This window comes from Staurois parvus, unplaced genomic scaffold, assembly GCF_062004578.1.
Source record: "Staurois parvus isolate SC_StPar_1 unplaced genomic scaffold, SC_StPar_1.0 ptg000221l, whole genome shotgun sequence".
NCBI lineage: Eukaryota > Metazoa > Chordata > Amphibia > Anura > Ranidae > Staurois > Staurois parvus.
The window spans coordinates 2058719-2071846 of NW_028318017.1; the positions used below are offsets into that span (position 1 = coordinate 2058719).

The window sequence follows — 13128 nt, forward strand, 5'->3', positions numbered from 1 at the left end:
GTGAAGTGTTTGAAGATTAACCCTTCCTCCCCAGTGCCATTAGTACAGTGTCAGTGTTTTTTTTTTTGCACTGATCACTGTATTGATGTCACTGGGGATATCAGTGACCCCAAGTCAGTTCCCCCCAGTGTCAAAATGTTCGCCGCAGTCCTGCAGTCCCGCCATAAGTCGCTGATCACTGTCATAAATCGCTGATCACCGCCATAAGTCGCTGATCGCCGCCATTATTAGTATAATTTAAAAACAAAATCCCAGTATCTTTCCCGCCATTTGTAGACGCTATAACTTTCACGTAAACCAATTAATTTACACGTATTGGGATTTTTTTTAGCAAAGACATGTCGCAGAATACATTTTGGCCTAAACTTATGACGAAATTTGGTTTTTACATTTTTTTACTGGACATGTTTTATAGCAAAAAGTCCAAAATATAATTTTTTTTCAAATTGTCAGCCTTTTTTTTTTAAGCACAAAAAATAAAAAATGCACAGGCAATCAAATACCACCAAAAGAAAGCTCAATTTGTGGGAAAAAAGGATGCAAATTTAATTTGGGTGCAGTGTTGCATGACCGCGCAATTGTCAGCTAAAGTAATGCAGCGACATAACACAAACCACTTCTGTAACCGCTTCCTGTCCGCCCTATAGCAGAAATACTGCTACAGGGCGGCATGGGTACACAAAATCACACATATATATATATACACATGATTAGCGCTTCAGTGGTTTTCACGCCCCTCCCAGATGGTGTCAGATTTCCTGTCAGTACACCAGTCATCACATTAAACCCCTTGATTGCCAGGAACACGCTCATGTACAATAAACCTCCATAGTGTCTGAACAAGTCAATATCTTTGAAAAATCGCTGCACGAGTACTATGTGCCATAAAAATTTGTAGTACCCACCATTTTATTCACTAGGGTGTTTGCTTTAAAAAAATATATAATGTTTGGGGTTTCCAATTAATTTCCTAGCAAAAAATACAGATTTTTTTCATGTGAACAAAAAGTGTCAGAAAAGGCTTGGTCTTCAGGTGATTAGAAGAGTGAATGAAGTGTGGCATAAACTTCTAATGCTGGGCATAAAACACCCCCACCCCCCAAAATGACCCCTTTTTGGAAAGTAGACACCCCAAACTATTTGCTGAGAGGCATGTTGAATCAATAGAAGAATTTATTTTTTTACCACAAGTTTTTGGAAAATGACAAAAAAAAAATATATTTTTTTTTACACAAAATTGCCACTTAAATGATTTACTGCTCACACATGCCATGGGTATATGTGGAATTACTCCCCAAAGTACATTCTGCTACTTCTCCCGAGTATGGGGGTACCACATGTGAGAGACGTTTTGGCAGTCTAGCCAAGTACAGGACCCCAAAATCCAATAAGCACCTTCAGGCTTTTAAAGGTCTTTATTTCCTCATTACACTTCCTGACTCCCTATCACAGTTTCGGAGGCCCTGAGATGCCAGGATAACACCTAACCCCCCAAATTACCCCTTTTTGGAAAGTAGACACCCCAAGGAATTTGATAAGAAGTATGGTAAGTATTTTGCAGATCTCATTTGTTGCCACAAGTTTTTGGAAAATGAAGAAAAAAAACAAAAAATATTTTTTCTTTTTTTATATTTCAAAACCTTGTAAGAAGAAATGAGATCTGCAAAATACTCCCCATGCCTCTTTTTAAATTTCTTGGGGTGTCTACTTTCCAGAAAGGGGTCATTTGGGGGGTTTGGTGCTATCCTGGCATGTCAGGGCCTTCAAAACTGTGATAGGTAGTGAGGAAGTGTAATGAGGAAGTTACGCACCTTCAGGCTTTCAAAGTGGTCATTGGATTTCTGGCTCCTGTATGTGGCTAGGCTCCCAAAAAGTCTCACACATGTGGTACCCCCATACTCAGTAGAAGTAGCAGAATGTATTTTGGGGTGTAATTCTACATATACCCATGGCTTGTGCGAGAAATAAATCATTTAAATGACAACTTTGTGTTAAAAAAAATGTTTTTGTAATTTTCCAGAAACTTGTGAAAAAAACAAAATCTTCCATGGACTCAATATGCCTCTCAGCAGATAGCTTAGGTTGTCTACTTTCTGAAAAGGGGCCATTTGGGGGTGTTTGTACTATCCTGGTATTTTAGCACCTCAGGAAACATGATGAGCAGTCAGAAAGTAAAAGCTGTGTAAATTCCATTACTATCCCATAGTTTGTAGATGATATAACTTTCACACAAAGCAATCAATATACACTTATTGGGATTTTTTTAACCAAAAACATGGAGCAGAATACATTTTGGCCTAAATTTATGATGAAATTTTAGTTTTTTTGGACATTTTTTATGACCGAAATGAGAAAATATTGTTTTTTTCAAAAATGTTTTTTTTCTTCAAAATTTTTTTGGTTATAGCGTGAAAAATAAAAAGCGCACAGGTGATCAAATACCACCAAAAGAAAGCTCTATTTGTGTGAAAAAAAGGACATAAATTTAATTTATGTACCGTATTGCATGACCGCGCAAATGTCCGTTAAACTAGTGCAGTGCTGTATAGCAAAAAAATGTCTTAAATTGCAGTATCTATCCCATAGTTTGTAGACACTATAACTTTCACACAAAGCAATCAATATACACTTATTGGGATTTTTTTTACCAAAAACATGGAGCAGAATACATTTTGGCCTAAATTTATAACCAACTTTGAGTTTACTATATATTTTTTATAGCTGAAAGTAAAAAATATTGTTTATCTTCACAATTCTTGGTATTTTTTTGTTCATAGCGTGAAAAAAGAAAAGCGCACAGGTGATAAAATTACACCGAAAGAAAGCTCTATTTGTGTGAGTTTCGTTTGGGTGCAGCATTGCATGACCGCGCAATTATCAGTTGAATTAGTGCAGCGCCGAGTAGCAAAAAGAGGCGTGGTCATTAAGGGGGGTAAATCCTCAGGAGGGCAAGGGGTTAAATAGATCAGTTACTGGTCCAACAACTAGACTTCGAAGTTCTCTGAGATCTCTGGGATGATCCATCACGGCCCATTGCTTTATTAATCTTTAGCTGAGCCAGTTCCTCTGCTACCTCTGTCTCCGGAAATCCTAAAAGTGATCCATCATTACTGGAACCAATATGATCTCCCAACTTATTATTGTTAGTATAATTTATTTCTGTGAAGACGGAACAAAAGTCAGCACTATCAAACTTTGAATGACAATTGCGCGGTCATGCAACACTGTACCCAAATGAATTTTTTACCATTTTTTTGAGACAGATAAAACTTTATTTTGGTGGTATTTATTCACCACTGGGATTTTTATTTTTTTTGTTATATAAATGAAAAAGTCAAAAAATGTTGAAAAAAAGTGTTTTTCTTATAAAATGTTGCAAATAATCTCTCATCATAAATCTTGGCCAAAATGTATTCAGTTATCTATTTTGTAAAAAAAATAACCCAAAATAGTTTCTAGCCAAAAATTTTAATAAAAAAAAATGTTTTACATTGTTATTTTATTTTTTATATTATTATTTATGTTTTTTTTAACATACTGTCATCCTAGCAGTACAGTGTCAACATGGTGACACTATACTACTTGTGGGGGGTGATGGAGATTTTTTTCTTTTTACACTGATTGCTTTTACAAAGGCTGTAAAAGCAATCATTTTTCTTTCTCTCTGGCTGCATTCTTGCAGCCATTGAGAAATACTGTGAGAGCTGTGATTGGTCACAGCTTGTCACATGGTACAAGGCTGTTGTGAATTGCCCTGTACCATGTGACCTCTGTGATCATTCACAGATTTCACACGTAGTAAGCAATGATGTCAGAAGTGACATCTTGCTTACTACTATTCATGTGATCACTGATTGGCCAATCAGTGATCACATGATTGGGACCTCACACAAAGGTCCCGTACAGCGATCAGGACACAGCAGGCACTGGATTGTGGTGCCACACGTTCCCAGGGAGCGCGCACAGGCTGAAATTGCGGGCGCCATTTATGAACGGCAACCCGATCCTGCACTGCTCCTGTCCGGCCGTTTATGTACATGGGCTGGACGGGAAGTGGTTAACTGATTTGCTACATCCAGGTCTCCCCCAACATAGGTGCTGTGCCCAGTTTTCATTTTAGTGATCCCATCGTATTTTTTCTATCACTAATGTACCTAAAAAGGTTTTATCTCACTATTAGTTTAGCAATTCCCTCCTGTGTTTTTTAGGCTTTGATGATGCTTCTGTGATGCTTTTTGAATCTTTAATAAAGCTTGGCAAATGTGTGTGCTGATTTTTGATTTGTTTTAAAAGGGCCAGTATAACCCCAGATTACTAGTACATCCACTCAGCAGATCCCCAGCTCATTAGTACCCATGTTTAGCAGATCCCCAACTCATTAGTACCCTTGTGTTCAGCAGATCCCCAGCTCATTAGTACCCCTGTGTTCAGCAGATCCCCAGCTCATTAGTACCCCTGTGTTCAGCAGATCCCCAGCTCATTAGTACCCCTGTGTTCAGCAGAGTCCCTTCTCAGTAGTATCCCAGATCTGCTGAGGCCTCGCTCAGTAGTAAACCCATCTTTTCTGATCCCTCAGTCAGTAGTAACCCCCAGCTCTGCTAACCCCCACTCAGTTGTAACCCTCAGCTGTGCTAACCCCCACTCAGTAGTAACCCACAGCTCTGCTGACCCCCACTCAGTAGTAAACCCCAGCTCTGCTAATCCCCACTTAGTAGTAACCCCCAGCTCTGCTAACCCCCACTCAGTAGTAACCCTGGGCTCTGCTAACCCCCACTCAGTAGTAACCCTGGGCTCTGCTGATCCCCCACTCAGTAGTAACCCCCAGCTCTGCTGATCCCCAACTCAGTAGTAACCCCCAGCTCTGCTAACCCCCACTCAGTAGTAACCCCCAGCTCTGCTAACCCCCACTCAGTAGTAACCCTGGGCTCTGCTGATCCCCCACTCAGTAGTAACCCCCAGCTCTGCTGATCCCCCACTCAGTAGTAACCCCCAGCTCTACTGATCCCCCACTCAGTAGTAACCCCCAGCTCTGCTAAGCCTCCACTCAGTAGTAACCCCCAGCTCTGCTGATCCCCCACTCAGTAGTAACCCCCAGCTCTGCTGATCCCCCACTCAGTAGTAACCCCCAGCTCTGCTAAGCCTCCATTCAGTAGTAACCCCCAGCTCTGCTAATCCCCCACTCAGTAGTAACCCCCAGCTCTGCTAATCCCCCACTCAGTAGTAACCCCCAGCTCTGCTAATCCCCCACTCAGTAGTAACCCCCAGCTCTGCTAACCCCCACTCAGTAGTAACCCTGGGCTCTGTTGATCCCTTGATCCCTGGGTCAGTAGTAACCCCCAGCTCTGCTAATCCTCCACTCAGTAGTAACTCCCAGCTCTGCTAACCCCCACTCAGTAGTAACTCCCAGCTCTGCTAACCCCCACTCAGTAGTAACTCCCAGCTCTGCTAAGCCCCACTCAGTAGTAACTCCCAGCTCTGCTAAGCCCCAACTCAGTAGTAACTCCCAGCTCTGCTAAGCCCCCACTCAGTAGTAACCCTGGGCTCTGCTGATCCCTGGGTCAGTAGTAACCCCCAGCTCTGCTAAGCCTCCACTCAGTAGTAACCCCCAGCTCTGCTATCCCCCACTCAGTAGTAACCCTGGGCTCTGCTGATCCCTCACTCAGTAGTAAACCCCAGCTCTTCTAAGCCTCCACTCAGTAGTAACCCCAGCTCTGCTAACCCCCACTCAGTAGTAACCCTGAGCTCTACTGATCCCTCACTCAGTAGTAACCCTGGGCTCTGCTGATCCCTCACTCAGCAGTAAACCCCAGCTCTGCTAATCCCCCACTCAGTAGTAACCCCCAGCTCTGCTAAGCCTCCACTCAGTAGTAACCCCCAGCTCTGCTGATCCCTCGCTCAGTAGTAATCCCAGCTCTGCTGATGCCCCACTCAGTAGTAACCCCCAGCTCTGCTGATCCCCCTCTCAGTAGTAACCCCCAGCTCTGCTGATCCCTCACTCAGTATTAACTCCAGCTCTGCTAAGCTCCCACTTAGTAGTAACCCCCAGCTCTGCTAAACCCTCAAACAGTAATAACTCCCAGCTCTGCTGATCCCCCACTCAGTAGTAACCCCCAGCTCTGCTGATCCCCCACTCAGTAGTAACCCCCAGCTCTGCTGACCCATCACTCAGTATTAACCCCAGATCTGCTGACCCCTCACTCAGTATTAACCCCAGATCTGCTGATCCCTCACTCAGTAGAAAGCCCCAGCTCCACTGATCCCTCAACTTAGTAGTAACCCCCAGCTCTGCTGTTCCTCTGGTTTGCTGATCCTCCTTTCTCTGGTCCCCGCTCACCTCACACTATATTGTGCTCATGTTGTGACATTGCTCATTCTCCTGGCCTTTCTCCTGCTCCAGTTCCCCAGCTCTCCTGATCCTCTGACAGTCAGTCCTCCCTTTCTGGTCCCCATCCACCTTCCGCTATAGCCTTTCCATGTTGCACACCACATGTGACGTCTGCTAGTTCCTCCACTCCAGTCAGACCCAGCTCACCTTCCCACCACTCCATGCTGCACACCAGATGTGACATCTGCACCAGACACTCCCAGAATATATACACAGGAATCAGAAGTGAGTGCTGGTGACATCTTTCTGGTTTGCTTGTTGGTTTCCCAGTGCATCCTGGGATATCTCATACCTGCAATACCTCCAAACCAAAGCTGAATAAAAGCTGCAGGCACTGTTAGCGAGATTTGTCATAGACTTCTATGGAGGCTTTGGAGACACTTTGAAGCACCAAGAAAGTGACACGGGGATAATTATTGAAGCAAAGCAAACACAACGTGTGAACAGGACTGTAAGGGGACCATTTTATTTAATGACAGCGGCTGTGATTGGCATTGAGAGCTTTATAAAAGAATGCCCAATGCCACATTCTGAAGCCAATGTAAACGAGCCCAACGTTCACACAGAATAAATAATATACACTGATTGGAGTTTTTTTAACCAAACAAATGTAGCAGTATATATGGAGTATATCTGAGGTGTATATCAGGGTGTGCTTCTTCCCCACGTGAGAGCTGGGATGTCCAGCAACATTCATCTAGAAGACATTTCCCACACTCAAGGCACTAATACACCTCCAGGGTTTTGTGAGATCTCTGATGTCTACAAAGACTGGACGTTGTTGAAAAACATTTCCCGCACTCAGTACAGGAATACGGCTTCTCCCCCGTGTGAGATCTCTGATGTGTGAAAAGACTGGACTTGTCTGAAAAACATTTCCCGCACTCAGAACATGAAAATGGCTTCTCCCCCATGTGAGATCTCTGATGTCTGTAAAGACTGGATTTCTCTGAAAAACATTTTCCACACTCAGGACAGGAATGCGGCTTCTCCCCCATGTGAGATCTCTGATGTTTGTAAAAACTGGACTTGTCTGAAAAACATTTCCCACACTGAGGACAGGAATATGGTTTCTCCCCCGTGTGACATCTCTGATGTGTGACAAGTACTGATTTTTTAACAAAACATTTTCCACACTCAGAACAGGAATACGGTTTCTCCCCAGAGTGAGATTTCTGATGTCTGTAAAGACTGGACTTCCTTGAAAAACATTTCCCGCACTCAGGACAGGAATGCGGCTTCTCACCTGTGTGAGATCTTTTATGCGCATCAAGATGGGATTTAAAACGGAAAAACTGTCCACACTCAGTACACGAATATGGCATCTCACCTCTGTGAAGCCACTGATGTATCTGAACATTGGACTCTTCTGAAAAACATTTCCCGCACTCAGAACAGGAATACGGTTTCTCTCCTGTGTGAGATCGTTTATGCACATTAAGACGACATTTGAAACGGAAACATTTCCCACACTCAATACAGGAGAACCTCTTCTCTGTTGGAAGGCCGGCCCGGTCCCGCACAGTCTGAGGTTCCTCAGGATACAAGGAATCCGCTGGTCCATCTACACTGGGTGGTGCCGGATGGACTTTGGAGGGAGCCTGGTTTTCTCCTGGACTATACTGTGTGATGTCCTCATCTTCTACTTTCCAGTCTGGAGACAAAGTGAGACAAACCTCGGAGGTTTTCCTCATCTCCCGGCCATGGACTAAAATACAAAGACAAAGAGGATTACTAGACAGGAGCTGATTGGTTCCCCAAACCAGGACTCCGCCCACATCAGGCAGCTCGGTCTCTGAGGAGCTTACAATTCCACCCTCAAGGGAACTAGGAAATGGCTCCTCTGTTCTCCTACCAGGTCATTTCTTTATTCATGGACCTTAGTCAGAGAGTGAGGACACAACCAGAACTGTCTTTTATAGGAGGGACAGTGATGAGGGGATTATAGGACGAGGGTCCCCACCCCCTCTATCACTCATCGCCATCTTCCCAACACAAGAAGTACTAAACTTCCTTATTTAGTCCATGATTTAGTCATGAAGAACAGCGGGGCTGAGCCCCACCAGAGGTCAGAGAGTGAGGATGGGGGGAGAACAACCAAGATGAAGACTGGACTGATCCTGAAGACCACTATCATTGGGTTATACAGTGTAATGGTCAGGACTCATAATATTGGTATTCAGTAATCAGTGAAAGCTTAAATATTTACTGTAGACAAGTTGCAGAGATCCCACACCGCTGCCTCCCATCTCCTGAGACTGCACTCAGTGACTCTGGTTTGAGAATATATAGACATATCCCTCCACCTGGCACAGCAAACAAAAGAGTAAGTAACCCGGGGAGAATTGCTCTGTCAGAGATTTTACCCAGGCATGAGGAAGAAGACCCACAGAACAGGTCCCAGATAACTCAAAACCTATGCTGAAATGAACATTTTGCTGCCAATTGAACCCCAGAACCTCCATAAATCCAGTCTAGATACATAAATTGTGTCTGCAGCACAGAGAAGGAAGATTATCCGAGAGAAATCCAGGAATACAGGACGGGGAACACAGCTCAGGAAAGTGACCAGGGGATTACAGGCTGATATCACCCAGTCCCCGCCCTACTCTGGACCAATCAGTGAGCAGTATGGGTGGAGGAATGGATTTAGTGTTCATGACCCACCTGTGCTGATCTCTGTAGGAGTGTCCTCCTCTATAAATGTCCCCGTTATTCCATCCTCCTCCATAGACTGCTGATCATCCCTCACATACGCCTCTTCTTCTTCTGATTTAACATCAAATTCTATATTTATCAGATCTTCACTCTAAATCAAGAAAATGAGAGAAAATATCATCTGTAAAATATAAGATTTATGATTGTGACATCACATAAAAAAACCTTAGATTGTCTCTACAAGTCCATGTTCTAGATGCTCTACCCCACCAACCTTGTAAAGGTGAGGGATGGTGTGACCTTCCTGTGTGGAATCCCGGGAATACAGAGGACGGGGACATCTCTCTGGTGGGTTCCTGGTATTAGGTGGCTCCATCATATCCTTGTGTCCTTCTGAAAACTCCTCCATCACTCCATACTCCTCATCCTCCTCTTTATACTCTTCTTTAACATCAATATTATCATCCCCGAGGATTCCACTCTGAAAGATATAATAAAACATTCATTGTAACAAACATGCTGTGTATAAATAACAACCAGGGGTGGACTGAACATTTGGAAACTCGGGCACTGCCCGAGGGCCTGGGGTCAGTAGGGGGCCCCATGAGATGCCTCTGGTACCTTTTTCATAGGCTTTTTGGAGTTTGGGCAAGGACACAGGGGCTCCATGATCCCCTATTGCCCGGGGGCCCCATAAGTTGTCAGTCCGCCCCTGAATACAACTACCAATAATTGTCAATCATCTACCTGATAATGGTGAGGGATGGCGTGACCTTCCTGTGTTGAATCCCGGGAATACAGAGGATGGGGACATCTCTCTGGTGGGTTCCTGTAGCTGGATGACTCCACCATGGTGTCCTGGTACAGATCTTTGTGTTCTCTTAGAAGTTCTGAGTCCTCCATCCCCCCATCCTCATCCTCTTTTATCTCTTCGATATCAACTTTAGGATCTCTCAGGTTTCCACTCTGAATATATAATAAAAATGACATCAATGGTAACAATGCAGATAATGTACAGATCCTAATGATACTATCAGTGATTGTTCCTCATCTACCTGATGATGGTGAGGGATGGTGTGACCTTCCTGTGTGGAATCCCGGGAATACAGAGGACGGGGACATCTCTCTGGTGGGTTCCCATGACTGGATCCATCTGTAGGAAACACACACACTGACTGAATCCATTGTTTCTATGTGTTTATCAGATGATGGGGGATCTAGGTGGATCCTCCGTACTGCTCTCTCCTTTACAATAAAGTCTCCTCTTACCCGGTGATGTGAGGGGCGGCTGATTGTCCATCATGACGTCCTTGTAGAGATCCTTGTGTCCTTCTAAATACTCCCACTCCTCCATGGAGAAATAGACAGTGACACCCTGACACCTTATAGGAACCTGACACACACAATGATACAGTCACCATCCAGACACATTCCTTGTCTGTTACTGGAGAATGTCCCAGAATTCCCGGCACCGCTCACCTCTCCTGTCAGCAGCTCAGTGATCTCTCTGGTGACTTCTAGAATCTTCTTCTTCTTTCTCTCTTCTATCAGGGAGGGAGGTGGAGGCAATGTGATGTCATATGATCTCCAGACGTTCTGGTGCCAAGTTTCCTCCCCCCAGGGTCACTGCAGGTGTGGAGAAAAGCTGTGTAAGAGGATATGGAGGAGAGATGAGGAGGAGATCCAGCAATCAGGAGAAAGGTCAGGGCAAGCAACAGACAAGTATGAAGACAAGGCGGTTGGCCGTACAAGCAGTGATGTAGGGGATAAAATCCTTTGTTGAAATCCTTTACACATAATGTAGTAAAAACATGACAGCTCCAAGTGCACCTGTCTTCATACTTCACCTGTGATCACGGACCGGGCCGGCACCTACGTGTCTGTGGACAGGTTATACAGATTCGGTACTCACTTAGAGCTGTCTTTTTGTTTTTCCTGTAAGCCAGCTTTGGGAGCAAGATATATTATCAACTCCTCCCCCTGAAGGTGTTAATCTAAATATTACCTTTTCTGCTGCCAGATCCAGGAATGTCTCCTTTCTGCTTCCTCATTCATGGAATTTCCTGTCTGTACCTGACATCACTTCCTGTCTTCTATAGAGACTGCCTGTCTGGGTAGAAGTGAGACCCCCACCTTGTGGAGCTCAGAGAGGTCAAAAATCCCTCCCCCGAGCAGTCATATATTTCTGTGCCCCTTGGTGGGAGTGGAGGTGACCCCTCTATAAGGATCTACAGTCCATACACACCCAGCACAAGGCCGGGGTCACACTACCAGATGCTTCTCGGGGCTGCAGTTCCTCTGAGCTCCACAAGGTGGGGATCTCACTTCTACCCAGACAGGAAGTCTCTATGGATGACAGACAGGAAGTGATGTCAGGTACAGACAGGAAGTAGAGAGGAGACGTTGGTGGAAGTGGCAGCAGAGGAGGTAATAAGTTGTTATGTTCTATTTACACCCAGTAATCCCCCGTCATGTTCGTCCTCTTCCTCCATAGTCACGTCCGTCCTCTTCCTCCATGGTCACGTCCGTCCTCTTCCTCCATGGTCACGTCCGTCCTCTTCCTCCATGGTCACGTCCGTCCTCTTCCTCCATGGTCACGTCCGTCCTCTTCCTCCATGGTCACGTCCGTCCTCTTCCTCCATGGTCACGTCCGTCCTCTTCCTCCATGGTCACGTCCGTCCTCTTCCTCCGTAGTCACGTCCGTCCTCTTCCTCCATAGTCATGTCTGTCCTCTTCCTCCATAGTCACTGTGACGTCTTTTATCTCCAGCAGATGATGATACACACATATATAGTGTGGGAACCCAGATTAACCCCTTCAGGGGCACAACATTCCCCCACTTCCGGGGCCGGAACATTCTCCTCATTGTGGTGAGGTGGTCTTCTCATAGGAGTGAGCTGAGCTCTCCTGGGTTCGGTTCCAGTGTTGCTCAGTGAACTGGCTGAACTCAAACCTTCCTGAAGTCAATGGCAGCCAATGCACAATAGTTGGGCTAATAGACAAGGGGGTGTCAGACAATCACCCTGAGGGACATGTACAATGCAGGAATCCAGTTGGCCGGGAGCAGGGAGGTTTTAAATGGTTAAAGTGAAACATTATAAATGCCCAACACCTTTAAATGACATTTCTGTGGAGTGTCCTAATCTTGGTAGGTGGTCCTAATCTCGGGGGGGGGGGGGTGTTTCCTAATTCTGGTGGAGAGGTTGTCTTAATCCTGAGGGGATGTCCTGATCCTGGGAGGGTTGTCCTTATCCTGGGGGTATCCTAATCATAGGGAGTGTCCTATTCCTAGGGGGGTGTCCTAATCATGGAGATGTCCTAATCCTGGGAGGTGCCCTAATCCTGGGAGGTGCCCTAATCCTGGGGGGTGCCCTAATCCTGGGAGGTGCCCTAATCCTGGGAGGTGCCCTAATCCTGGGGGTTGTCCTAATCCTGGGGGTTGTCCTAATCCTGGGGGTTGTCCTAATCCAGGGAGGTGTCCTAATCCTGGGGGTTGTCCTAATCCTGGGAGGTGTCCTAATCCTGGGGGTTGTCCTAATCCTGGGAGGTGTCCTAATCCCCCCTGTGAAGGGACATCTCTGTGATGTACAGAAAGTGCTGCAGCAACGCTGACACTCACAAAGGAAATAGTGTTTATCCATTTGTCTACCAACAACTTCCTGGTTTACAGGAGAGCACGCCACCCCTTGCTGCTCACACTGTGGTTGGACACAGCATGAGTTTGTTGTCAGGCTTGCAACCAATGATTGTGGCTGTGAACCTGCTGATAACTGTGGCCAACCACAGCACAGAGATCAGGGTGTTAGTGAACACACATGAAGATCTGGCTGCTTCTTCTCCCTGATCTCACTTACCGTTCAGAGCTGAGATCAGGAAGAAATCCAGCCAGTCTGGGAGTACAATCAGCACACATACACTTGTTAGGCACACAGTGAACCCCTTGATTGCCTTCCTGATCACCCGTCACCCAACCAGTCATTAGTACAGTGACAGTGTACAGTATTATCACAGATCTCTGTATTAGTGTCACTAATGACATCAGTTAGTGTCCCTCCCCAGTCAGTGTCAGTTACTGCCAGTCTCTG

General features: G+C 45.4%; 2 protein-coding genes across 2 annotated transcripts in view; both read right to left on the reverse strand.

Annotated features, from left to right (window-relative positions):
• Nucleotides 1-6835: 6835 nt before the first annotated feature.
• The window catches only part of LOC149460758 (uncharacterized), a 111467-nt gene continuing 105174 nt past the window's right edge, over nt 6836-13128 (reverse strand). The window contains exon 9 of the mRNA XM_089679235.1: nt 6836-7565. Coding sequence (XP_089535361.1) covers nt 7111-7565 — 455 coding nt within the window. The 3' untranslated portion in view covers nt 6836-7110. The remainder of the gene's footprint in view (nt 7566-13128) is intronic.
• LOC149460759 (uncharacterized) overlaps nt 9042-13128 on the reverse strand; it is a 333674-nt gene continuing 329587 nt past the window's right edge. Inside the window, exons 2-4 of the mRNA XM_089679202.1 lie at nt 9791-10009; nt 9318-9524; nt 9042-9194 (exon numbers count right to left, since the gene is read on the reverse strand). Of these exons, the coding sequence (XP_089535328.1) occupies nt 9042-9194; nt 9318-9524; nt 9791-9946 (516 nt within the window). The 5' untranslated portion in view covers nt 9947-10009. The remainder of the gene's footprint in view (nt 9195-9317; nt 9525-9790; nt 10010-13128) is intronic.